General features: G+C 38.9%; 3 protein-coding genes across 5 annotated transcripts; 1 reads left to right on the plus strand and 2 right to left on the minus strand.

Annotated features, from left to right (window-relative positions):
* Positions 1-2,476: 2,476 nt before the first annotated feature.
* Positions 2,477-5,269, minus strand: LOC122076202 (serine/threonine-protein kinase D6PKL2). Its single transcript, XM_042641557.1, has 2 exons — positions 4,577-5,269; positions 2,477-3,423 (listed from the first exon to the last, which is right to left on the minus strand). The coding sequence occupies exons 1-2, from the start codon at positions 5,122-5,124 to the stop codon at positions 2,640-2,642; spliced, it is 1,332 nt and encodes a 443-aa protein (XP_042497491.1). The 5' UTR covers positions 5,125-5,269; the 3' UTR covers positions 2,477-2,639.
* Positions 5,270-13,286: 8,017 nt separating this feature from the next.
* LOC122078087 (serine/threonine-protein kinase D6PKL1-like) lies at positions 13,287-18,821 on the plus strand. 3 transcript variants are annotated; one of them, XM_042643956.1, is made up of 4 exons: positions 13,287-13,546; positions 14,094-16,076; positions 17,080-17,163; positions 17,770-18,821. In XM_042643956.1, exons 2-4 carry the CDS (start codon positions 14,299-14,301, stop codon positions 18,617-18,619), a joined length of 2,712 nt encoding a protein of 903 aa, XP_042499890.1. In that variant the 5' UTR covers positions 13,287-13,546; positions 14,094-14,298; the 3' UTR covers positions 18,620-18,821. The 3 variants fall into 3 exon arrangements, with proteins under 3 accessions (XP_042499890.1, XP_042499886.1, XP_042499895.1); XM_042643952.1 differs by having other exon boundaries at positions 14,106-16,076; XM_042643961.1 differs by lacking the exon at positions 17,080-17,163 and having other exon boundaries at positions 13,288-13,546; positions 14,106-16,076.
* Positions 18,822-20,729: 1,908 nt separating this feature from the next.
* LOC122077785 (putative low molecular weight protein-tyrosine-phosphatase slr0328) lies at positions 20,730-23,647 on the minus strand. The gene is made up of 5 exons (XM_042643661.1): positions 23,187-23,647; positions 22,952-23,087; positions 22,719-22,786; positions 22,538-22,624; positions 20,730-21,046 (listed from the first exon to the last, which is right to left on the minus strand). Exons 1-5 carry the CDS (start codon positions 23,361-23,363, stop codon positions 20,966-20,968), a joined length of 549 nt encoding a protein of 182 aa, XP_042499595.1. The 5' UTR covers positions 23,364-23,647; the 3' UTR covers positions 20,730-20,965.
* Between the last annotated feature and the right edge of the window lie 526 nt (positions 23,648-24,173).

A 24,173-nucleotide genomic window follows, 5' to 3' on the forward strand; every position in this document is an offset into this window, starting at 1 on the left:
AGAGAGAGAGAGAGAGAGAGAAAACCTTAGCACAGCAAAACTCGGAAGATTAGGATAAAGAAAACAAATAAACCTTTTTGCCGGCGACCTAAGATGGCAGCGATGGGAAGTCCACTTCTCGCCAGGGATGAAAAGAGAAGTATTCGCCGGCGACTGTCCTGTTTATCTTGGCTGGAACTCATCTGAACCTTTGGTAGAGGAGAGAAGGAGAATGAAATGGTAAAAAAGTAAAGAGGGGTATTTTGGGATAATGAAAATAGGTAACTTACCAGCATTTTACTCATAAGGGCAAAAACGTCATTTCAAAGCATTTTGTAACACTGACTGACGGCAGGGGGTCCGAGTCCAATTTGGTGAAAGAGAGGGGGTGTCCCTATAATATTGGCATTCTCCAAGGGGTGGCGTTGTAAATTACCCTTAAATGAATGATTGGATAATACAGTTCATTTTATGATTTCAATATTAATTCTTTTTTTTTTTTTTGCTAACAATGGGTATCCAGGCCTTCGGCCTGACTAGTCCTGCGGGCCCATACTGACCACACAACTGCATAGACCGGGTCATACTAGGGTTGAATGAGAACCATTCAACTTTTACTGAAAGTAGTGAAGAGCACTAAACACCCCGTGTGAGTTATCAATAAGTTATCAATTGGTTTTAATATTAGTCATCTTTTCCTTACAATGATAAACCATGATGTAGTCACAAAGTTAAAGTGTTTTTGCCAAATCTTTCGTCACTACATGTTATATATGAATGTAAAATTTCATTATGATTCAAGCCTGATAATAAACCAATCTAAACTGGTACTAACTCAATATTGAAAAATCAAAATAAACCAAGATGGAAACCAAAATTCCTTGATGAATTGATTTTGATCTCCCTCATTTTTGGATCGATATCAATTCAACTTGACCAAAATCAAACCAAGCCAACCATTTGACACCCCTAATGGTGGCTAAAGGAAAACTTTCTAAACTTTATTCATAACTACTGATCAAGCAGCTCATAATGTAAACTCCTAACAGAAGAAACTAAGTCCACATATTTCTAAGCAGCAAACTAACTCCATTATTTTCACTACATAATCTAATATGTTAAATAAAAAGCAATAATAAAAAGGAAAAAAAGAAGAAAAAAGAAAGTAAGATATGGCACCAGCTTTCTTGGAGCCCATGGCTCAATCAATAGGAGGATGGTGTTGGATTAAGTTTGGTTGAATTAGATTAGGTTAGATTGGGATGGGATGGGATAGCGTAAGGTAAATTTCCAAGAACAAGGAAGAGAGAGATAGAAATCATGGTAGATGTTGAAATAGGGCCAGGTTTCTTAAAACCCTAACATAACCCTAGGTTCTCAAAATTCAGCTCAGGCCCAACCCAACCTTGGGTTCATGCCAATCTGACCCGACCCTAATAGACCCTGTCAGGCTGGAATGGGTTGGGCTGAGTTGACTTTGGCTTTGGCAATGGTTGGATTAACCTTAGTTGACATGTTTTTGACATTCGTATCTTATACATTAAAAAATTATAAAAAAATAAAATACCAATAGGAGCCTTAAATTCTAATATAAAAATTCAAAGTTAAATTTTAGGCTGGGTTGGGTTGGGCTGGGCTGAGGCATCTACCCGAGCCCGACCAACTCTAACCCAAGGTTGGGGCCTTTCAACCTTCACCCACCTTTGAGGTAAAAAAAACTTGACTCAACCCCTATTCAGGCTCAAAACAAGCCAGGATGCGTTCCGATTATCAAGATCAAACTTTCACCTTAATGGGGTTATACCAAAGGATATACCTACCCTTTACCAAAAGAAAACTTTCACAACTCTCGTCATCATATCCTCTCAGGCCGGACATACAAATGATATTATGGAAAAAAGAGAAATGATGCATGGATGGATGGATGAATGCAACCATGAGATTCTCTAGGATTTTAAAAATAGATAAAGAAGTACAAAAAATTCAGAATATATCACCCAAGTAGACAATACACGTGGGTTGGGGCTCGTTAGACACAAGCAGACACGAAGAACTAGATCGTCGCATATCCATCCATGGACCATGGCCTCTTCCCCGTCCATCCCTCCTCTGCTTCCAATCGGTCAATCTCCCACCTACCTTGCCTCACCTCACCCCACTCACTCAGTCCCACCAAAAATTTTGTGCCCAGCAATGGTCGGACCGGCATTGTCACAGGCACCACTTGTGATGACTTTGTACTAGCTACTATTACAGTACTACTACGTATGAACTTCGTATATATCCCCCTGGTCCAAGAAAACTGAAAAAGATATGACTGCCACGTATAGTAGAGCACTACTTCCGCACCTCAATGCTGCTTTGATATAGGCAGAAATGGCCAGCTTTAAATGACATGTTAATGGATGCCAAGCATGCACCTCGTGGCGCGGTTAACCACTGTGGCTCTGAAACTTAAAATTCAAAATAAAAAAAGCAATAATGGCACGTTCATAAGTGTAGAACTGTAACTTCTTTAAGAGGGTTTGTACTTTTTCTCGCAAATTTTATCCTTTCCACTTCTCACTTCAAAGTGGTTTCCATCTCTCCTTTTCGACTGTAAGAATCATTTATAAACACTAATTAAACACTTCCTCTCTCTCTCTCTCTCTCTATACCAACTAATAGTAATCCACTGGAGTGTCAGGGCCACTGTCGTCGGAGATGTCCCTGCAAGTGAAGGGTGGGGGTATGTAAGGCGGCGTCGTGCACCTTAACAACGCCCAGTTTACGCCATTAAAGAAGGGATGATGTTTGATGGCTGTGGCACCCATAGTGGAACCCAACCGCCTCCCTGGGTCCTTCACAAGCAATTGGGTGATGAGATCCTTAGCCGGTCCTGCTATGGCCGGCTCTTTAGGGAACTCAAGTGCTCGGGCCACGATGTTCGCTAGTGTCAATTCGTTATCCATCCCTCTAAAAGGTGTCACCCCAAACAACAACTCGAATATAAATATTCCCAGCGTCCACCAATCTACAGCACTTCCATGGCCCTCACCCGACACGATCTCCGGTGCCAAGTACTCATGTGTTCCTACGAACGACATCGACCTCACATCTATCGGCTCCGCCACGAACTCTGGCCCACCACGGTGGCGTTGTTTCTTCTTTCGCTTCCGTCTCGGATGGAAGCAGGATACCGCCGGGACGATACAGTTTGGAAGGATGCATGACGCGGCGGCGAATGGGGGTGGATCCACCGTCGGAGCTATGGCCGGTGGGTTTTGATCGGAAACAAGCTGTGCCGTTGATGTGGAATCGTCGCATTTTAGTGAGAGGTCGAAATCTGTCAGCATAATGTGTCCGTCAGATCTGACAAGCACGTTCTCGGGCTTGAGGTCCCTGTACACGATCCCCATCATGTGGACGTATTCTAGAGCCACCACCACTTCCGATGCGTAGAACCTGCAGTTCAACCGACCGGGCAGGGCCGCAGGAAACTTAACAGTCAACAAGATTACTTTAATCATCACTTAATTAAAAAACTAATCATTCATTAATTAAGGATCAAATTTTTTATTTTTTTATAGAAAGAGAATCCTAGCAACAAACAGAATAAGAGGCTTTTTAATTTTTTATCCGTGTAGGGTCCACTACGACTTAACTAATAACAACCCGACACGTTGGAGTAGGGTTAGGTTGTCGTCTTCGAACGGAGGGACATGTTCGTGAATTTGGTTTTCATTACTGGTAAGAAAGGAAAGGAGAAAAAAAAATAGAGAATCCCAGGAATCCCGCCAACGGAGAGTGGGGAAATCTGATCGAGGCATGCGAAACACGATGGAATGGAAATTTCCAAAGGAATACTGGTGGAAGATAAAAAGACCAAAATATCCTCAATTCCCAACATTTTTCTCGTATAACTAAACTGTAAAAGCGAATCACGATTCGCTCTTTCTAAAGTAATTCACGTGCGGGGGGTTAGACTCCGAACATCTAATCTAACAGCGCCAGCTTAGATAACGGGGATCCGGTATTCCAGGTCCAAATGGTTCTTGACTTTTTCAGTCACGACCATCGATCGCATCATCAACTGCGTCAGGATCATTAGGGTTCTGGCACGTGTCCTAGTCTAGATCTAGAACGACCACACGGCTTGAGCTGACTTCAGATACGGAAAAAAAATTGATAAAAAGCGAACCCTCGGTCCGGTACTCCTGTGGCCTCTCGTTTTGTTAACGAAAAGATCCTTTTGACGGGCCTCACGTAACGGGACCGTCCAAATCTATGAGAACAAAACCGTTGAAACGGAAGGAGGAAGGAAACGATAATATGCAGAGCGAAAACAGCCAAAGATTGTCCGCTCACAAGTCAAACGACATGGGAAGAGGGAGGAAAATGACCAAACGCTGGACCCAGGACTCCGACAGGCCCACGGGCAGACCAGGTGGTGGACCCCACAAATGATACATCATCTATCCTAAGGTGCAATGATGTGCGTATAATACATACACGGCCATGATTGAATGGGTGATCAACTGAGCATACAGCCAAACACACTATAGAAGAACAGCCCATAGGGCCAAAGTGAAGGTTGAGTGATTGCTAACGTACGCACCTGACGGCAGCATCGTCGAACCGTTTGCCGGGCTGGCGTTGCCGGAGAACGTGAAGATCGCCGCCGGGACAGAACTCCGTCAACAAGCAAGACCACTTGGTAGACTCCAAGCTCACATAAAGAGTGGGCAAAAATGGATGATCCAACATCTCCAGTATTTCCCTCTCGGTCCTGGCCCTGCCTTCCTTGTTCCGACTCTCGATTTCCTTCTTATCCATAACCTTGGCTGCGAAGGTACAGCCCGGGGCGCCTTTTAGTTCCGCTAGGTACACGGACCCGATATCACCACTTCCTAGTTTCTGAACGAATCGCAAATCGCCGAGACCGAGTATGCCGGAGGGAGATTCCGATCTGACGCGGCGAATCCCGTCCCAGCAAGGGTCACCGGAAGGGGCGTGGGGCTTGGTGGGAATGGAGGCAAAGCTAGATGCGGTCCAGGTGGTCTCGGAGCCGGAGCTGGTGCTACGATTGATTTCTGTGGCGGTGGTAGTGGAGTTGAAGCTCATACTCTGCAGGTCGTCGGCGAGATCGTCGAGCCATGGTTGCATAGTTGGGTTGATGAAGGTCGAGCCCTATTCTGGGTTGTGCGTACTGGTTACGCGCTACTGAGATATGGAGCGGGAGTGGAAAAAGAGAATGAGAGAGATAGAGAGGAGTGAGAATTAAAGAGGATCGGATGTGATTGAGCTTAGACAAGTGGGGTTTTGAAGAGTGAGGGAGAAGGGATGTGGTGGGTCTAGGACTCTAGACCGGCAAACTGGGGTCCGGCCATGTGGCGGTCCAAGGACAAACCTTAGCTTGAGTGAATGGAATTTGGGCGCAAGGGATGGCCCAAGAACCGGGGAATCCCGTCAACGTCCCAGTCTAAAAAGTTTCCTTCCTTGTTTCCCTCTTGTGCATCCTTTTTTTTGGGGTTTATTGTTGGAAGAAAGTTTTCCTTTCTCTAGGTTGAATTTTCTGGGATTTGGATTTTCATTTTTTTTAGTTTTTCAATCTAGAATCTTTGCTAATATGTGCGACAATAGTTAGCAAACAAGGTTTTTTTAAAAAAAATCCAAATGGTAAATGTAGAGAATGATAAAAAAAAAAAAAAAAAGAAAGTGTGAATCTTAAAGGTGTAGATTAAAAAAAAAAACTCAATACTACATCTAATATTCAGAACAATTATAATATAGATATTTTTTTATATAAATTAGTATTAAAGCATATTATATTCCATCACTCATCAGTAGACAATTGTGAGATGACTTGGTAGTCAATCAATGACCAAAATATAAAAACGTTGAAGGCTTTTTATATATATATATATATATATATATATATAAAAGAAAAAAAGAAGGAACGACATTTAAAACAAAATATTTTTCATTTACCCTTTTATCCCGTATTATTGGCAAACAAATAACATAACAAGTCTAAAATGTCCCCCATCAACAAAAAATGATAATCTTAAGGAGGACACATGTATCAATGGGGTTGGTAGCCTAGTGATGAAAATGCCCTTAATTCATCACTGTTCGAGTTGGCTGATTGTGAGTTCGAGTCTTGGCATGCCCATTATCGTCCATTGGTTCTGTAGAAGCACTGTTTGTTGTACGAAGACTAATCCTAGGGGCATGGAGCACCCTATAAACGGTTTGATTAGTTTATTTTTCTCATATTATTATTAAAAAAAAGATTTTTTATTATTTTATTTTCTCTGTTTGATTTTGGGTTCTGTTTTTATTTTCCGTCGATCTGATCGATTTTGGTACCAATTCTTAAAGCTCTAAATAGAAACCAAACCGATAATTATCTGGTTCGATTTGGCTGAACCGATCAGTTTAGTAAGGGGAATAATATGCTAAGCTGGACTATGCGTGCCAGCTAATAGGTTTAAAAACCCGCTTTTATGCGGTTCTGACATATTTTTAATGGCTGAGGCAGTGAGGTGGGACTTGTGAGCCGAAACAGTTCCCTTAATATATTATTGTTGTTACACATAACATCAAGGATGTTAAAGGGCTCCATCAAGAAGACAATAAACCACGGAATCTGAGGCTGATAAGGAGAAATTGTACATGAATTTCACTACACTTTGTTTTTTTGGTGAGGAATTTCACTACACTCAATACATAGAAAAAGTGTAATAAGAATGGAAAGGCAAAATAATTAATCCAAATTACTTTATCATGGAACATATTTTTTTCAGTAGAAGACCATGGAAGATCGGTATGTAAGCAAATGGGGTTAGAAATCTAATGAAAGAAAGTCCTTATTTTATCGGTATTTGAGTCGATTGCTTGTGGATTCAAATTGGCATCCAAATTTAAGTTAGCACTCTTCACTATCATTCGTTAGCCCTGTGAATCAACTTATCATATGAGGGCATCACTAATATAGAAACACCTTTTTTTTTTATTCTTACAAGGACTAGTATCGCCAATTATTTCCATAATTATAGTGCAAACCATTGTTAAATAGTAAGCAATAAAAATGATAGGAATTGCCATTATAAGTACTTATTCTCGTAAATAGTATTTTTCTTATTTGTTGACAAAAATATATAATTTCTTTAACCAACATTATAAATCTAATTAGACATATAAGACGGCCTCATAAGAATATTATTGACAATATAAGTGGATTATTAGATTTAACATGGCAAAGTATATTAATGGTATTGTTAACAAATTTTAGCATTTTAAGTAAGCCAATTGATGATGAATATCTACAATGATGCACACATCCCTAGCACCTCCTTAATGCACGGCTCATGCACAATTATCTAATGTATGGTATAAACAATGAATTTACTCCCTTTACCCAACCAAAAAAAAAAAAAGTTTAAAAAATGAATTTCATTTTCTACTAATAAATTACTATTATAAAATAATACACAAATAGCCTTTTGCAGATTGCACAAACTTGGATTATGAACAATCTCAATATTTTTCTCCTTTTCATAGAAAAAAGCATTTCCAACAATTATACTTTATTTCTTATTAATGACTATATTGTAAATATATTATTTGTTATAAATTTTATTTTAACATAATTTATACACTCTTAATATTTACAAAATATTTTATACTTTCCTATAAACTTCTCTTGGAAGTAGACGACAAGTTTTCAACATTGATGCGGGCAGGACATATCTCATTTTTCAGTGATTCTTTAACTGTAGGTAGCTCACACCTAACTTAATGAGGTCACTCATCCAGACTGGGACTCACTCAGATAGCACACATGAACATTTATTCCATGATATGGTAATCTTATATGCGTGGGTTTCTTACTGATTAATATGAATCAACAAGTTAATATTGATGAGATATGTATGAGAAGAAATGTCGTGATAATAAGCACAAAGGTTGCAGACACCCCATAAAAAAAAAAGAGGGAAAGAAGTTCCCTTCGATCAAGCTTATAGCAATGAATTAAGTATGTGTGTTATGACATGCACTTTGTACGTCATGCTGTAATCCTTTAAACCATGTTAACCTAGCATTTCCCTATAAAGTATTTATTTGTTAAAGGTTTACAAAAGCTTTTGAATGAGTTGTAGTCCTTTAGTTCATGTTAACCTAGCATTTCCATATAGAGTGTTTAATTGTTAAAGGTTTACAAAAGCTTTTGAATGAGTTGTAGTCCTTTAGTTCATGTTAACCTAGCATTTCCATATGGAGTATCTATTTGTTAAAGGTTTACAAAAGCTTTTGAACGACTTGTACTTCTTTAGTTCATGTTAACCTAGCATTTCCCTATTTATTTGTTAAGATTTAGAGAGGCTTTTGAATGAGTTGTAGTCCTTTAGTTCATGTTAACCTAGCATTTTCCTATGGAGTAATTATTTGTTAAAGGGTTACAAAAGTTTTTGAAGGAGTAATAATATATAGTACAACCAAATTGGAGTTAATTTCTAAAGCTTTTGTATTATTATCTAGCGTATTTATATTTCTAGTATTTTGTTATTAGAAGTATTTGGCTTATGGCCTCAGGTTGTAGCTTTATTTTCCATCATAATGGAAACACATGATCGAAAAATAACAATTATTGAAGGATTGTTGACTTACTTTGTAAACTTAAATTGGAGCCTAATAATATGCACCAATTATTAAATTTTTTTGAAAATTATGTTTGAATAATGATGGCAATTCTCAAGGGCTTGTAAGATAGAAAGGTGATAATAGAGTATTTATTTGTCATTTATTCCACTAAAATTTCCATATGTATCCTTCTTATCATATTCATTGCAGTTTATTTAATTGAATTGATCATTCATGCTGAGATCAAAGTCGTGTTTGTTGCATCTGAAAAAGAGCACTAATTACTATTTTTTTTTTCTTGATTTATCAGACAAAGTTTATGTCAACCTAATGGCAAGAGATTAATTAGAATCTCCTCAATTGCGATATCTAATCTCTAATCTGATCAAAGAAGTTATTTCCGATGTTTAGAAATAGGGCAGGGAGTTAAATGCGATATTTGTTTTTCCTAGATTCTAATTATAAAGTGAAATCACCATGGATGATGAGAGATTCAATCATAAAGTATCTATTGTGGATTATTTCTCTAGTGACGGAGAAGGACTATTCCTTCCTTTGGAAAGCAAGTAAACAAATAGCTTGTGATTTACCTAATGTAGCTAGACAATGAAAGTGTGGAGATAGACTTGTTCGATAGGAGACCACATCATGTCAAGGTGAAATCCAATAACTCATTATGGGATAAGGTGTAAGAAATAATCCCTACTCCAATGCCGTGGAATCTTTTTCCCCTATCGATAATAACAAACGATTGCGACAACAATACAAATCCAGAAGGAAAAAAATAATGGAGATCACTTTCATAACAAATGTATCATGTCACAAGCCTATGGCCTAATGTTGTTGTCCCATAAACGTCTATCTCAAACCATGCTTTTCATAAATCATAATATTTTCAAATCAAATTACTTGGCTTAATTGATTCATTAATTGTTGTTTTCCAAGTGGAACAGTACTGCAAAGAATGCTCTACTTCCTTCTCATGCGTTATGCCGACTGGAGCAACTTCAAACTTCAAAAGTGGTTAATGGTCATTATTATGAGACATCAAAGTCGCTGGGCTATTATTGTTTTCTTTATTCCCAGTAAGAAGAGCACCTTACCATGCAAAGATCATGAGTGAAGGAGAGGAGTTATAAAGTACTGTTTGGACTTTTAACTGTTAAGTCATTAGTGAGTGACTTTAGATCGTCATGGCATTGAAGATGATTCGGTCATTTGAGTTTACGTAAATGCGTGTTGTCACATTCGGTGCTGCTGCTGCACGGTCGTTTAATTATTAACTTTTACAACTAACCAACTAAATTCTAATAGCATATTCAGTATATGGAGAGGATAGTGTTTACGTCACCATGGGGTGGGTGAACAGAATCTAGCCATTAGGAATTTTTTTTTTTTTTGTATAATTATGTCTGATACTTTTATTTGTACAAAGTTAGAAATACTCTTATTACTATTGTTGGAGTCTCATCCAATTACCAAACTCGTGGATTAAGAGATTCTTTATTTATTATCATTGGAGGTGAGAAATTGGACCTTGAGGCTAAAAGATGAAATTGAAAGTTTCAATTCGTCACTATTTTGCCTTGATTTATTCTCTCTCTTTGATGATGAGAGGAGAAGGGGGAGGAGTGTATTAGATCAGGACCATTTCATATGACTTAATAAATTAACATATGCATTTGAATTGAAATCTATTCCTTTGTTTTATAATGAAAGTTTTAAGGCAAAACTAAAGTGAAGAATAACAAGCATTGTTGACCCTCGCACAATTCATCTTTATATAATATGACTATCATCAAACCCCGTAGTGGCATGAGCCTCTTGCATAGGACATGACCTTAATGTCATATGGTTATGAAGTCATTTTTTTTTATATTTGATAAAATATATGAAAAGATAAAAAGGAAATCTTAGAGCAACGGCAAGGTTGGTCTATTGTGATTTAATAGTCGTGGGTTCTAGTTAGAATATAGTTTCTCTGTGTGATGAGGGTAAGGTTGCACACAAATGACCCTCCTCAAACCCCTAATGGCGGTTCACATTTTTTATGTGAAAAAATGTTAATTATGATGTTATAAGAAAGAAAAGTATGGGAGTAGGTTTTCCAGTTGGCTTAATAACAAGGGAATCTCTGGTTGGCAGATCAATTTCTGCCATGTGGTATGTCATATGGGCCTGAAATTCAATGGATAGAAATAGACCCCACATTTCCTTAGCTCTATGTCAAATTTCAACCAAAACAAATTTTGCCTTTTACGAAACGTATGAAAATTCTAAACTACATGAAGGGATGTATGGATATACATGAAAGGTTTGCCTTAACAAAAAAAAAAAAAAAAAAAAAAATCTTCCAAATGGCACAAATAGGTATACGAAGCAGGAAGAAATCATGGTGGGGATGAGTAGGGTGTGGGTCGTGGGTGGGACCTAAAGAGAACGGCAGCAGCAGCAAATAACTCTGCAAACGTAAGGAAAAACTCGAACTCGATCGAGACCCAATTTGGGTGCCTTCTAAAATGGCTCTGTAGCAAATTCCCCGCCTAAGACCTTGGTCCAGGTTTGGACCAGCAAAGAGTCTCCTACCATATATCATTCTAAGTTGGTACCATGACCCGACTGGCCCATTAAATATTCTCCAAGGACGTGCATAATGGGTTAACTGACGAGCAGGCTTCGGGTAGGCCAAACCCTACAAGAGAGTTCTACCTTCTATTAGGTCAGCCAAAGCCCAATCCAAGCCCATTAAAAACTCCCCTCACCCCTCAACCCCAATCCAAAAAATATTCCAGAAGAAAAACGAGAGTAAGTGAATATAGATGCTTATTTGAGGGATAACATGAAATGATCTCCTTGTCCTCTAATGTTTGATATTATTTGTCTCACCTCATTGATGTGCTCCTCTATATTGCTTGTAGAGGACCTTTTCCTTTAGATAATGTACTTGTTAGATTTTATTCAATAGTGTTCAAATCCTTTGCCAGTGAGGTATTGAGCATCCAACAGCTGGAGCTATATGCTGGCGCCTCCCAACTGTTGAATGTTAATTGTCACTCACTGCTCAGTGAAGAAGATTCAAACTCACTACATTAGCGACATGCACCAATTAAAGAATAGACTTTTGGAAAGTTGCGATAAGATATGGAATTGGATGCCTGTGAAGGATTGGTCTAGGAAACAAATCAGATCCCACGACGAGAAATTTTGGATTGAAAAGTTTGAATCGGTTCTAAATTTTATGAGCCATTTAACGCCTTCAATTTTTCATCTCATTGGTAAATATCCATGTGAGAAGGCACCCCACGTGAGTAGAGAATGTAGACTCACAATGATAATGGCAATGTAATCTTGAGCTGTGGGTCCACTCATATGATGGTTACTCCTCTAGTGGGAGAGGGGAAGCCAGCGTTTGTGGGGAGAATAAGAGGGAGCCAAGATGGAGAAGGGGAGAGGGGACGAGGAGACTTGCAGCGATGTTGGCTAGGTGATGCAAAGAAAATGGGAACAAATGACTGAGGTGCCTTTCATCCCATTCCATGGTCAATAAAATTCTCATGCAGAAGATTTCATTTCAGAGGTAAAAATTATTATTAAATTATCTGAAAATAAAATAATTTATCATTGTGTTATTATTAAACGCTATCTAGGGGTGTCAACAGGTTGGTTTGGCACAGTTTCAGTGTGAAAATGTTGAAATTGAAACTGAACCAATTAGGCAATTTTGGTTTCGATCTTGGTGTGATTTGGTTTTGGTTTGTCTTAGGTTTCTTATATCGATTTGTACTCTGGTTGGTTTCGGGTTTTGATCCGATTTAGATTTGACTTTTCACAAATGTATATAAAAACTATGCAAAATTTTTTTTTTTTTTTTTTTTAATGAATTTTGGACTGTTTTTGGTTTCTTACCAATTTGGTTTCGGTTTCAATCTGGGTTTTGAGCTGGTTTCGATTTGGTTTCGCATTCATCCAGTTTCGATGTGGTTCAACTTGGTTTGGGTTGCAATACTCCAAACCAAAACCGAAGCAATAATACTTTGGTTCGCTTTGATCCAAACTGTTATTGCTTTGATCCGGCCGGTTCACTGGTTCGATTTATGGTTTGACACCCCTGACGCTATCATTGTCTAACTCAATTTTTTTTTGTAACTAATCATTGAGTTATTGTTAAACGCTATCATTGTATCACTCAATTTTTACGTTAAATCAGAAAAAATTGTTTTTATCTGACAATTATATGAAAAATCAGAAATGTCAATAAATATTTTTAGAAATTAACCTATTTATTTATGGGGTCCACCACCTCACCTCCACTCCAAGAATCACATGCCCTCTATGTTTTCTGCTGCTCATAACAAAGCACCAATGAATAACAACAAAATGGCATCGATCCGTATGAGGGCAATTAGGTCATTGAAATCTTTTCCCTTTCCTAAATTTTAAATTTGAAATGGAACGTTGGAATTTGGAAACTCATAAGCCATTATTCTATGAACAAAGCCACAGTGCACTTGATGTCTCCATGGAACACGACAAATGGCCCTATCAATCACACATTTAGCATTTAGTGGCCCCCAAAGATGATGATGCTCTCTTTCTCTCTCTTTTTGTCGTCGTCTTAGACTGACAATTAATCACAGTCTCACTTGGCAAAAACTATTTTTTCTAAGAAAAAGAAAACAGTGACGCGGTGAGATTTCTCGTGATCTCTCGTGATCTCTGCATTTAGCTTTTGCTTTCCCCTATTAACGTTCAACCTTTCTCTCGTGCCCTAATGGCTAAATGGCCTAATCTACTTTTCTCCATTTTTGTTCATCTTCCTAACCTACTTCTCCGCTGAGTCCTGGACTGGATTTCATCAACATTTCCTTTTGAAGTTCTCCTCAGACATACTACAGATTATCAATTAAAAATCGGGGTGGCGGTGGGACTGGAGTCCTTTCAGGTTCGGTTCTTGTTTTCTCTTCTGTTATCTTAGTCAGTATTTGTGGTTCTGAGTTCTCTTTGTTGCCTTATTCTACTCCTTGAACTCATTTTTGTTTATTTGCTCTTTCGTATTAAGTGTCCCTGATTAATAAGGTGTTCTGTTTTTGTTTTATTTTTGTGTTGATTTAATCCGGATTCATGCAGCATATGGTCATAAAGATTGTTTTCGGAAATTTTTATAAATTTCTTGTAGTTTACGCATCAGTAACGGAGGTGGAGTTTGAAAATTATTCATTTCAGATCAGCCAAATTTATGAGCTGTGCAAAAGGTTTTGTGACTCAAACAAGGGGGAATTTTTTATTTTTATTTTTAGTCTCAGTTTATTATTAACTTTCAATCTGATAGACGACCTGGGTTATGGTTTTTGTCGAAATTTCAAGTTCTTAGGCTGAATTATAGCTTTGTGTGTTAATAAGAATCATGTGTCAGTTTGTTTATATATATGTTGCTACCGTTACTGTTTGAAAGAGGGTTTATTGTTGGATTCTGTTTAACTGAATCTCAGTGATCATGCCAGGATTTTGATGGTGGGTGGATCTTCCATTGATTATGATAAAAGTAAACACAAAAGCAATTCTGTTGTTTTTTTTGATATTTATGCACCCCCAAGCAGCTTCCTCAGAAACAGGTTAACATGAACTTAAGATGCCATATTCCACCTTCCTTTCGTCACTGTATTCGACTTAATTTGGTAGGATAGGCCAGCCAAAATGATGGCCCCATTACCTGGCACCTGTGAAATCGTTGAGTTAAAGAAAGAATTGGATTCAGTTCAATGCTCTAAAGGAGTCAATTCGCAGAGTGCTGAGTCAAGAATGGATGACAAAGCAAGAAAACACCCTATACTGAAATATGGCAGCAATTATTCTATAGACAATGATCTTAATCAGATTTTCCAGGCAATTGATCTGAGAACCTCAACCAGAGCTTTGGGTCAATTACACCAAAAAGATACAGGACGATTTCAGAAGAATGCATTGAAAAAGCCGGTTAGAGTCGCGGCATCTCAAGGATCAGGAATTGGAATTTCTGAGTCCGTGACCTTGAAGCAGGCGCTAAGGGGGTTGTGCATATCTCAGAAACTAGAGACAGCTGCAATGAAGCGGTTATCAAAACCAGCACCTGGAGTTTCAGAAGCTGGAACCATAAAGAGGTTGTACAGGGCAGTTGTAGTTGAGGCCAGTGGATCTGGTCTTCCATTAGATGAAGGTAAAGCGAGTGTGGTAGAAATCTCTCTTGTGCCAGAAGATAGATCATCAAATTCCTCTGAGAAGATTCCAGAATTCATGCAAGTTCGCATGGCAAAAGCATCGAACCATAGTGCTCAGTCTTCTCCTCGATTTGCAATTCCAACCAAAAACAAGGTTCAAGCACTGCCACATGATGAGATTGTTCCTGCATCAACAGACATTGAGTCTGAAACATCGAATATAGAACAACCAGCTTCAAAATGGAAGCCCATGTCCGCTCCTTCATCATCTGGCTCTAGTAGTGGCGGTAAAGTATTAGAAGTAGATGAGATAGTTCCTGCCTCAACGGAAGTTGGGAGCAAAACTCCAACGCTGGATCTGTGGCAGGGAGGCAAGCTACATCCTATACCTTCTTTGGCTAGCTCTAGCAATGGCAGTAAAGTAAGCAAATCTACTGGCACTGATCTGCGTCTAGCCAAGCCTGTCTTCAGGAACAAAAACTTTATTAAGAAGAAAGGGAAGCAGGATTTGACTTCTGCCACCAGCAGGTCTAATATGTGCGATAAAATCGATAGTGACTTGAGCCCAAGTACAAGTATATCAGTGAGCCAGACTGACAACTGCACTGAAAATAATTTGAGGAAAGAACCCATTTCTCCAGCATCGATCGGTTCAAATCTAAGTGTTGAAGTCAGTTCGAATAATGTGGACTCCAGTCAGAGTAAACCTGGTTGCATTTTGAATAAGTATGACAGAGATGGAGCTGCTGGTGCAAAAGCTAATGTGGCCTCAAGATCAAAAGAGAAGGGGGAGTTCTCACAGAGCTCTAAAAGTAGCATTGGTGAGTACAGTAGTAGCACAAGTGCTAGTGAGGAGAGCAATTTAAGTGGCTCTAGCTGTGGCAATAGACCTCACAACTCAAAAGACTTGAGGTGGCAGGCCATCCAACATGTCCAGATGCAGCATGGAAGCTTAGGGTTGAGGCACTTCAAGCTGCATAAGCGTCTTGGTTGTGGAGACATCGGAACCGTTTATCTTGCTGAGCTAACTGGTACAAACTGCCTATTTGCTTTGAAAGTTATGGATAATAAGTTTTTGGCAAGCAGAAAGAAGATGCCGAGGGCCCAAACTGAAAGGGAAATATTGCAAATGCTGGATCATCCTTTTCTCCCTACACTATATGCTCATTTTACAACGGAGAAGCTTTCCTGCTTGGTTATGGATTATTGTCCGGGTGGGGATCTGCACGTCCTTCGGCAGAAGCAGCCGGGCAGGAGTTTCCTTGAACAAGCAGCAAGGTAGAAAATGTTATGTGAAGCTCTGCTTATTTTAGTTTATGAATTGGTTATGAATGCTGAGTTGGAGTGTTGGACACACATTGAATACAGTAATTTAATCATCAATGCATGTGTGCATGTATTCTCTGTGACTTATACCTTCATGTAGGTGGTTTGTGATGCATGCATGATATTGTGCTCTTAGTTTTCCCCTTATCATGTGGATGAAGTTACATGTGCTTCAGGGTTGGAAATTATAGTCACATGAATTAGATATATGACTCAAGTTCTGCAAAACCTGCAATCCGGGAAATAAAAAAAGTATATGTTTGCATTTTAAGTCAACAAAAATTAGAAGATTTCCCTTTCTGAATTTTCTGTAGAGTAGGGAACAACATGAAGTCTCTTGGAAATTAACAGGATTATTTAAACTATTAGGGCTAAGGTAGGACAGGAATTTGAAATTTAATTTTGATTGGTGTTTGGAAATTTGATGGTTTAATGGGCTACATGGCTTTACACTAGAACTGGCAGATTTAGGGTTGGTTGATTGAGCGGCATAGACAGAAATTAGGGCTGATGAAAATGGTTTATGACTACAGATCGTGGCAAACTAAATTCTGGTTGTGATGCATCCCTGGGTTACGATATTGGGCCAGTCGTGAAGTCAACATTTCAGAAGCAGGTTAGAAATTGAGAGAGCTAAATTACGGATGAAAAGGGATGGAAGGGTATACATCTATAAGTAGAGCTCCACTGCTTCTAGTTAGATTCGATACTCAATAGGAGTTGCATGAATTGAGCACCGCTGAGGATGAGGCAGATTGCCAGATAGAGCAGCAACTCTTCTTCATTCTCATCAGAGTAATACTAGTAAAAACAATTGCTTTGGGCTGCAACAATTTCCTTTTCTGGTTTCTGCTAAAATAAAGATAGAAACTGTTCTATTAACTGACAGCAATTATAGGCTTATGTTTTTATGTCATAATGGTATTCACTGAGGTGCGGACTCTGCTTACACTAGGAAGCAGAAAGCTGAAAAGGAAATTCCTGGAGCAGATAGTGAAGATGAAGTTGAATTGCCGCTGTCCACCAAAGGCAAACAATTGTAAGTTGAACTTCGAAGAGGTTAGAATTATTTTTAACTAAAGTTATAGTAGCTGGGCAGATTTGAAGAAATGCTGACATCCATAACTTTGCAAAATAACTTTACATGTTACCTTTCACCCAAAAAAACAAAAAAACTTTATATGTTATGAAGAACTTGTATGCCAAAATTATTGCCTTCAAGCTGTCAAAGACCCTAGTACCCTCCCCCAAACCCAAAAAAGGAAAAAAGGGGGGGGGGGGGGAGCAAGTTACTGTCAAGAGCTCCAATCTGTCATTCGCATTGCACTGCTGTGAGCTGTGAATTTAGTTAGCTCAATGTGGTTTTCTGAGTAGCTGAGAATTGACAAAATTTTTATCATGCTATTGGATTATTTTATTCTGCTAATCCTGGGGAGTAAGAGGTATTTCTTATTAAGATGGATTGTTACATCTCCTGTATTTGAGTACTTATCAGCTGTATTCTTGGGTCTTCCTGTATATCAATACTCACATTATTTTCTATTTATGATGCTGGCTTCCTCAAATGTTACTTGTTGCATCATTGGTCATCCGTCATTAACTCTGGTCTTGTTTTTCTGGACTATTCATGCTACCACTTCTGCAGGTTTTATGTTGCGGAGGTCCTTTTAGCCTTGGAGTATCTGCATATGCTTGGGGTAATCTACCGAGATCTGAAACCAGAAAACATTCTGGTTAGAGAGGATGGCCACATCATGCTCACAGATTTTGACCTGTCCCTCAGGTGCACTGTGAGCCCAACTATTCTTAGATCTTCTTCATCAATGATGGAATCAGAGCACTTATCGGGTCCATGCTCGGAATCTAGTTGTATTGACCCTTTCTGCCTGCAACCATCTTGGGTCCAAGTATCCTGCTTTACACCTAGGCTTATATCTGCCACAGCCAAAAACAAGAAGCTAAAATCAGACATGGTTGCGCAGGTCAGTCCACTGCCACAGCTTGTGGCAGAACCAACCAGTGCACGATCCAACTCTTTTGTTGGGACCCATGAATACTTGGCTCCTGAGATCATCAAAGGAGAGGGCCATGGGAGTGCTGTTGATTGGTGGACATTTGGAATCTTTCTGTATGAACTTCTATTTGGCAAGACACCGTTCAAGGGTTTGGGGAACGAGGACACCTTAGCTAATGTGGTGTCACAGAGCCTCAAATTTCCTGAAAGCCCGTTTGTCAGTTTTCAGGCAAAAGATCTGATCAGAGGGTTATTAGTAAAGGAGCCAGAGAATCGGTTGGGATCAATGAAAGGGGCTACTGAAATCAAGCAGCACCCATTCTTTGAGGGCTTGAACTGGGCACTTATACGATGTTCAATCCCTCCAGAGCTGCCCAAGTTCCCAGATCTTATAGTTCCGGCAATGGAGTCACTTAAAAAGGAGAGCAAGTGTTTAGCGTTCAGGGACATGAAGGAGAATTTGGAGTTCGAGTTGTTCTAGCAAGGTTTTCTAACAATGAGAAGCTGTCTTCATTTTCGTGGATCTGAATAGCAGATTCTGTGTCTTGTAAATGTAGATGATAAAGTTGGCAGGAATCTGTCTGTGTGTGAGATAATATGAAAGTGAAGGAAGGGAAAGAAGGTGGTCATTTTTCTCTGTGATGATCTGATCAATGAGTATTATTGGGATTTTCTGGGTAGCATTTTGCGGTGCCAGTGGTGAAGTGATTCCATGAATCGTAATGGCCCGACTGCTAGAGCCCATATTTTTTTTTGGGGGGTGGATGGGTGGAGTTCTTTTGAGTTTGCCAACTCAGCTCAGCTGGGCATGTGAGGATTTTACGCTCAATTATAGGACTGCTCCCTCCTTCCTCTCTAGACTCTCTATAAACTGAATGGGAAACTATAGGGTGGGGCCCGGTGGTGTCGGGTTCTTTTGTTTTGGACGCATTTCTCTCAATCTCTTCACCAACGAGACGAGACCTGAGTACCTGACTTTTTATGTTTTTTTGGGGTACAAGGGGTCCACTGAGGGGCTATAAGACCCACAGCGGGGCAGGAGACAGACCCATAGGGGCACGCACGACAAGGCGAGCAGGGGCGGGAGGCTCGTGTTATTTGGGTAACTTTTTTATATAATAATAAGAGGAAGTTAATGATGACATTAGAATTAAAGTTAGGTTCACAAGACAAGTGGGGAAAGAGGATAATTTATTTATTTAGTTTAAAGATTATGATATAGGTTGTTAGGTGTTTGGTGGTAAGATTAAGGTTGTTGGGATGTAGAGGGGTCCCAAGAACATTTTTCAGTTGGGGGTGAAGAAAACAATTTTTTTTCAAAAGTGACTGCCTCACGAGCTGAATTGATTCACCACATCAATCCGTGGAACAGAAAAAGCATCTAGGCTTCATTCAGTATTTGATTTGTGCCTTATTAACATAATTCTTAATCCATCCTAATTATCGGATAATCCATGACTGGATCAATCCTTCGTACATAAAAAAGAAAGAGATTTCATGTCTTTGCATGGCCATAATCACTCCCCTTTATAATATGAAGTGAAACTATCTTTGAGTCTTGAGTATCCAAAGAGTACATCTCCTTTGTACATAAAAAACGAAAGATATTTCATGTCATTGCATGGCCATAATCACTCCCCTTTATAATATGAAGTGAAACTATCTTCGAGTCTTGAGTAACCAAAGAGTACATCTGATGATTCATGGAATATGTCAACAAAGCTTGGTGGTCATGGGGTGATCATTAAAGCTTTTGATGGTTCTTTTGTGGCCGCTAAGTGAAAGGTTGGGACCTGTTTGACCTGTTTTTCTTCTTCATCTATGGAGGCCGAAGCCATCCATGATGGGTTGCTACTAGCCCGTGTCATGAACCTTTCTCCTTTGGTGCTTTTTAATGACTGTTTAGCAGTAGTTAATGCATGTAATAGGACTATTTCTTCAATTGACTCGGCTACCAAGCCATAGTAGCTGATATACTTTGTATAATTGATTCTTCTAAGGATGTTTCCTTTAGGTTTTTTGATTGGTCTTGTAACAGGAAGCTCACTTCTTAGCTAGCGATGCTTCTTCTCTTAAGTGTTTGGTAGATGCATTGGCCCCTTTTCCTTGTAAACTTGAATTTCGAAGGGAAGAGGTTCCCTTCCCTTCATTTCCTTTAGTAAATTTTAGCTTTCTGTTAAAAAAAAAAATCCCATCCAACAAAAAATCGTTTGAAGCATTGGTATAAACTTCAATTTCACCAATGTGGCTTTTTAGAGAAAATAAGTACACGTACACATTTTTATTTGATCTTGCTTAAATGTAATTTGGCTCTAAATCATGTAACAAGAGAAAGATTTTCCTAGACTTTGTTTGGTTGCAAGGGAAATTAAAGAGAAGCGAAGTGAAATTTTCATAATTAAAAAGAAATGTTTGTAATCATTACCAGATATAACCACATCATTAACTTCAAATTATTCCATATATGATTGTTAAATTTTCACTTTACTCTGCATCCAAAACCCTTTGCTATAATATGTAAAATAAAAATTACATGTAAAATGTGTTAATACTAAATATAATTAAAAAATAAAATAGTTTATACAATCACATGGAGTAATGATCAAAAAAATTTCTTCTTTAAGTATAAAAATTTCACTTCCCTTCCCCTTAAATATCCCTTGCAATCAAACATAACCTAAAAGATATGTGACCAAGAAAAAGATACTTAAGTGGAACATAATTGATAGGGGTGGTAAGAGTCGTGTAAACACTTGTTTCTTCCATATTTTGGATTTATAATAAAAAACACCATATATATCCCTATCAACAATTATAAACACAGGCTTTATGGATCCAAAATAAGGCTGTTCTCATTCAGGATGTTGTCTAGCAATGATTCACAAGCATCTTCAAGTATATCTAAAACCTGCCATTAAAGGGATTTAGTATTAGTACATAACAAAAATTATGAAATTGAGCTTTTTTTCTTCTGTTTCTTGTTTGGGGGTAGGGGTATTGGAGGATGAAGGGGGTCAAGAATGGAAAATTGAAAGATGATTAGTTGGGAATTAAACTAGACATCTGAAAATGCTAAAGTTGCAATAATACCAACATTTTTCATCCTATTAAATACTTCCTATCATTGATGTCTATGTAACAAGGAAGCTTTATTTCTCTAGGACTACAAACCAAATTGTTATCCTTGTAACCTAGATCAGCATGAAACATCTGTCCTTTCATAAGAATTCTTTGAGATCGCTACATAAAAAAAACCTGTGGAGCTACAAATTAATTAGGCACCTACTTGTTTCCTCATTCCATGTCCCAATATCATCTTTGAAACCATAACAATCATGGAGTTGCTTTTATTACTTATCTGCATATAAATTTAGCTCAAGTGTAAGCACATTTTAGGATTTGTACATCATTAGCTCTAGAAATTAATGGAATTTGAAAATATTTTTCTATCCATATGCTTTATTAGTGTCTTGAGTTTACAATTTATCATTTGAGTCACCTGCTTCTGCAAAGATCCTTGGACTGTCTAAACACTGGGTTGGGAACTGAATTTAAAAAGCTAAAGACTGTTGTACTATGCATTCCCACATAAGCACATTTTCCGTGCTTCCGGTGGAAGCTTTGCCAACAGGGAACCATGTCATTTTGCATTTCAAAAGGGCCTATGAAATAGAGGGAATCTAGCCGTTGTATTGCCCACTAGTTTCATACTTATTTCTACTCCAACCAAAAAATTGATGAGTTTCATATTTGAATTTTCCATTAATGAACTATTAAGAGTCAGGGATATCAATTTGCGAAGGCCTGAAACATCAAATCCCAAGGGCCCCTGAAGCAACCTGAGCAACATACAATGTTCAAGCACACATTTGAGGTCATGGGTTAAACAGTTAAACTCTCCTTGGGGCATGCCTACCCCCCCCCCCCCCCCCACAACAAAATAAAATAAAATAAAATAAAATGTTCAAGCATTCATAGAGGCAATGAGTTCAACTCTTCTTGGGGCTTACCTAAAATAAAATGAAAAAAAATCAAGACAATGTTCAAGCACACACAGACAACCAACATGCCAACAAAATCCTATATGGCATTGATCAATAAAGGCAAAACTCTGCTCCATAAGCCACATCCCTCATTTTTTCTGATGTATATAATTGCTGCTCAGTTTTGTGTAATCACTGTCTCATTTTTTCTTTCTTTGGTAAACAGAATTTCATTAAGCACAAAGTAGAACAATAGCTATTGAAGTATCAAGCTGTCTCATTCACTTCCATACAAAAGCAAATATGAATATGATCTAATATGTTGTAGGAAATTTGGCAATCTAGAACAATGCTCTAGGAGAAGAAAACCTTATATAATTCCAAATTGAATTCAGATCACTTTGTTATAAGTTTACCTTCTCAAAACCTTTCGGTCCACCATAGTAAGGATCTGGAACTTCAGTTTCATCGTGTTTTTTACAAAACGAGCACATTAGCCTAACCTGCACATCCACATACACAGAACCAGTAAGAATTCCGATCTCCAGCAGATTCATCTAGGATAAAAACACATCGGAAGCAATAAAGAATAAAGACCTTCTTATGGGCATTAGATGGGAGTATCTCCTTGAGTCCCCACCTATTAAAAGCCTCCAATAAGTCATCTAGAGAAACAATCAGAAATCGATCAATATCGAGTTCCGAGCAGAACAAAACCCAAAATCATCAAGAAAAGCAGAAGGACTACCCAGGCGTACAAAAACCATCGAAGATACCATATGATAGAAATCGACATAAAATCATTCGAGAAGTGCGGGGCAATCCCTAACCTCTGTTCCGCTTGTCCATAGCGATAATGAGATCAAAATCTCTAAAATCAGATGGCCGAATGGGCCTCGAAATGGAAGTTATCTCAATCCCTCGCCGTTTGGAAGCTGCTCTCATCCGTGGGTCAGCTTGGTTACCCTGTCAAAAAAACCCTTTTTTTTTTTCTTTTAAGTGAACCCAAATTCTTAACAGTGCCCATGAAGCTGAAGATGAAGATGAAGATGAAGTAGGAAGCACCTCATGATAGTCAATCGTGCCAGCAGAATCGATTTTGAACTTGGATTCAAGCCCTCTTCTCATGACGATCTCCCTGAAGACGGCCTCAGCAGCGGGACTTCTGCAGATGTTGCCGAGGCAGACAAAGAGAACAGAGAAGGGTTTGGACCCTGTTTCTGTTGAAGGGATTGAAGCCATCGTTGCCTCCAGAGATCCAGTTCTAACTTATAACAGATGAACAGGACAGGAACAGGAGGAGGAGGAGGAGAGCTTCCTGGGATTGCCAAGCCTGGTCTCGTGGTCGTGGATGTTACTAGGAGAGCAGGAATGAAGCAAAGCCGCAGAGGAGGAGGAAACGAATGTTTCGTTGGAACAACAAATGAGAATTTTGGAACCAGGAGGATTAGGATCCACTTCACGTACGTTCATCTAGACGTACATACGAGGATCCCAACATCTCCCTGAGGAAGTGGGACAAGTATTGTTCACCAACATATGCGTTTAGATGAACGTACGTGCAGAGGACACAAACTGAAGTGTATATTACTACTCTACGATGAGAAAGGTTCCTACCCCTGCAGGTAACCACCCCAATGGCACAACCCATCTCACACTATCCACACCCCATGAACAGTGTGAAACGAGGTGAGGCGATTACCTACAGGAGAGGGGTCCGGATTCCGGACTCCTGTCAGTCCCCTACAACTAAACCATCCTCTCCCCTCCTCCAAGGCTCCAATTACTGAAATTTTGAGTCATGGTCTCGTGGTCATAGTTTAAGTGCATGGTATCAGATCAATATCAATGCTGATATACATTGGTGTATTTGCATCAGACCTATCAGACATTTTTGCCCTCACAGATATCGATACCAATTTACCATACATATTTTGATCATTTTACCCTTTATTAGTATCATATCATCAAAATCTGATTTGGCCAGTTATGCATATTAGTGTCGGCCGATCCAATACTGATTCCTAAAATCTTTGTATCTTACAAAGGGAG

Source organism: Macadamia integrifolia, chromosome 1 (genome assembly GCF_013358625.1).
Source record: "Macadamia integrifolia cultivar HAES 741 chromosome 1, SCU_Mint_v3, whole genome shotgun sequence".
In the NCBI taxonomy this organism is placed as follows: domain Eukaryota; kingdom Viridiplantae; phylum Streptophyta; class Magnoliopsida; order Proteales; family Proteaceae; genus Macadamia; species Macadamia integrifolia.

Coding starts and splice junctions, on each gene's coding strand:
- LOC122077785 (XM_042643661.1), bottom strand. CDS start 23,363: ATGGCTTCAATCCCTTCAACAGAAACAGGGTCCAAACCCTTCTCTGTT. Junction 23,088..23,186: donor GCACGATTGACTATCATGAG/GTGCTTCCTACT, acceptor TTTTTTTGACAG/GGTAACCAAGCTGACCCACG. Junction 22,625..22,718: donor CATCTAATGCCCATAAGAAG/GTCTTTATTCTT, acceptor GTGGATGTGCAG/GTTAGGCTAATGTGCTCGTT.
- LOC122078087 (XM_042643956.1), top strand. CDS start 14,299: ATGATGGCCCCATTACCTGGCACCTGTGAAATCGTTGAGTTAAAGAAA. Junction 16,077..17,079: donor TTCCTTGAACAAGCAGCAAG/GTAGAAAATGTT, acceptor TGCTTACACTAG/GAAGCAGAAAGCTGAAAAGG. Junction 17,164..17,769: donor TCCACCAAAGGCAAACAATT/GTAAGTTGAACT, acceptor CCACTTCTGCAG/GTTTTATGTTGCGGAGGTCC.
- LOC122076202 (XM_042641557.1), bottom strand. CDS start 5,124: ATGCAACCATGGCTCGACGATCTCGCCGACGACCTGCAGAGTATGAGC. Junction 3,424..4,576: donor TTCGACGATGCTGCCGTCAG/GTGCGTACGTTA, acceptor GTTGAACTGCAG/GTTCTACGCATCGGAAGTGG.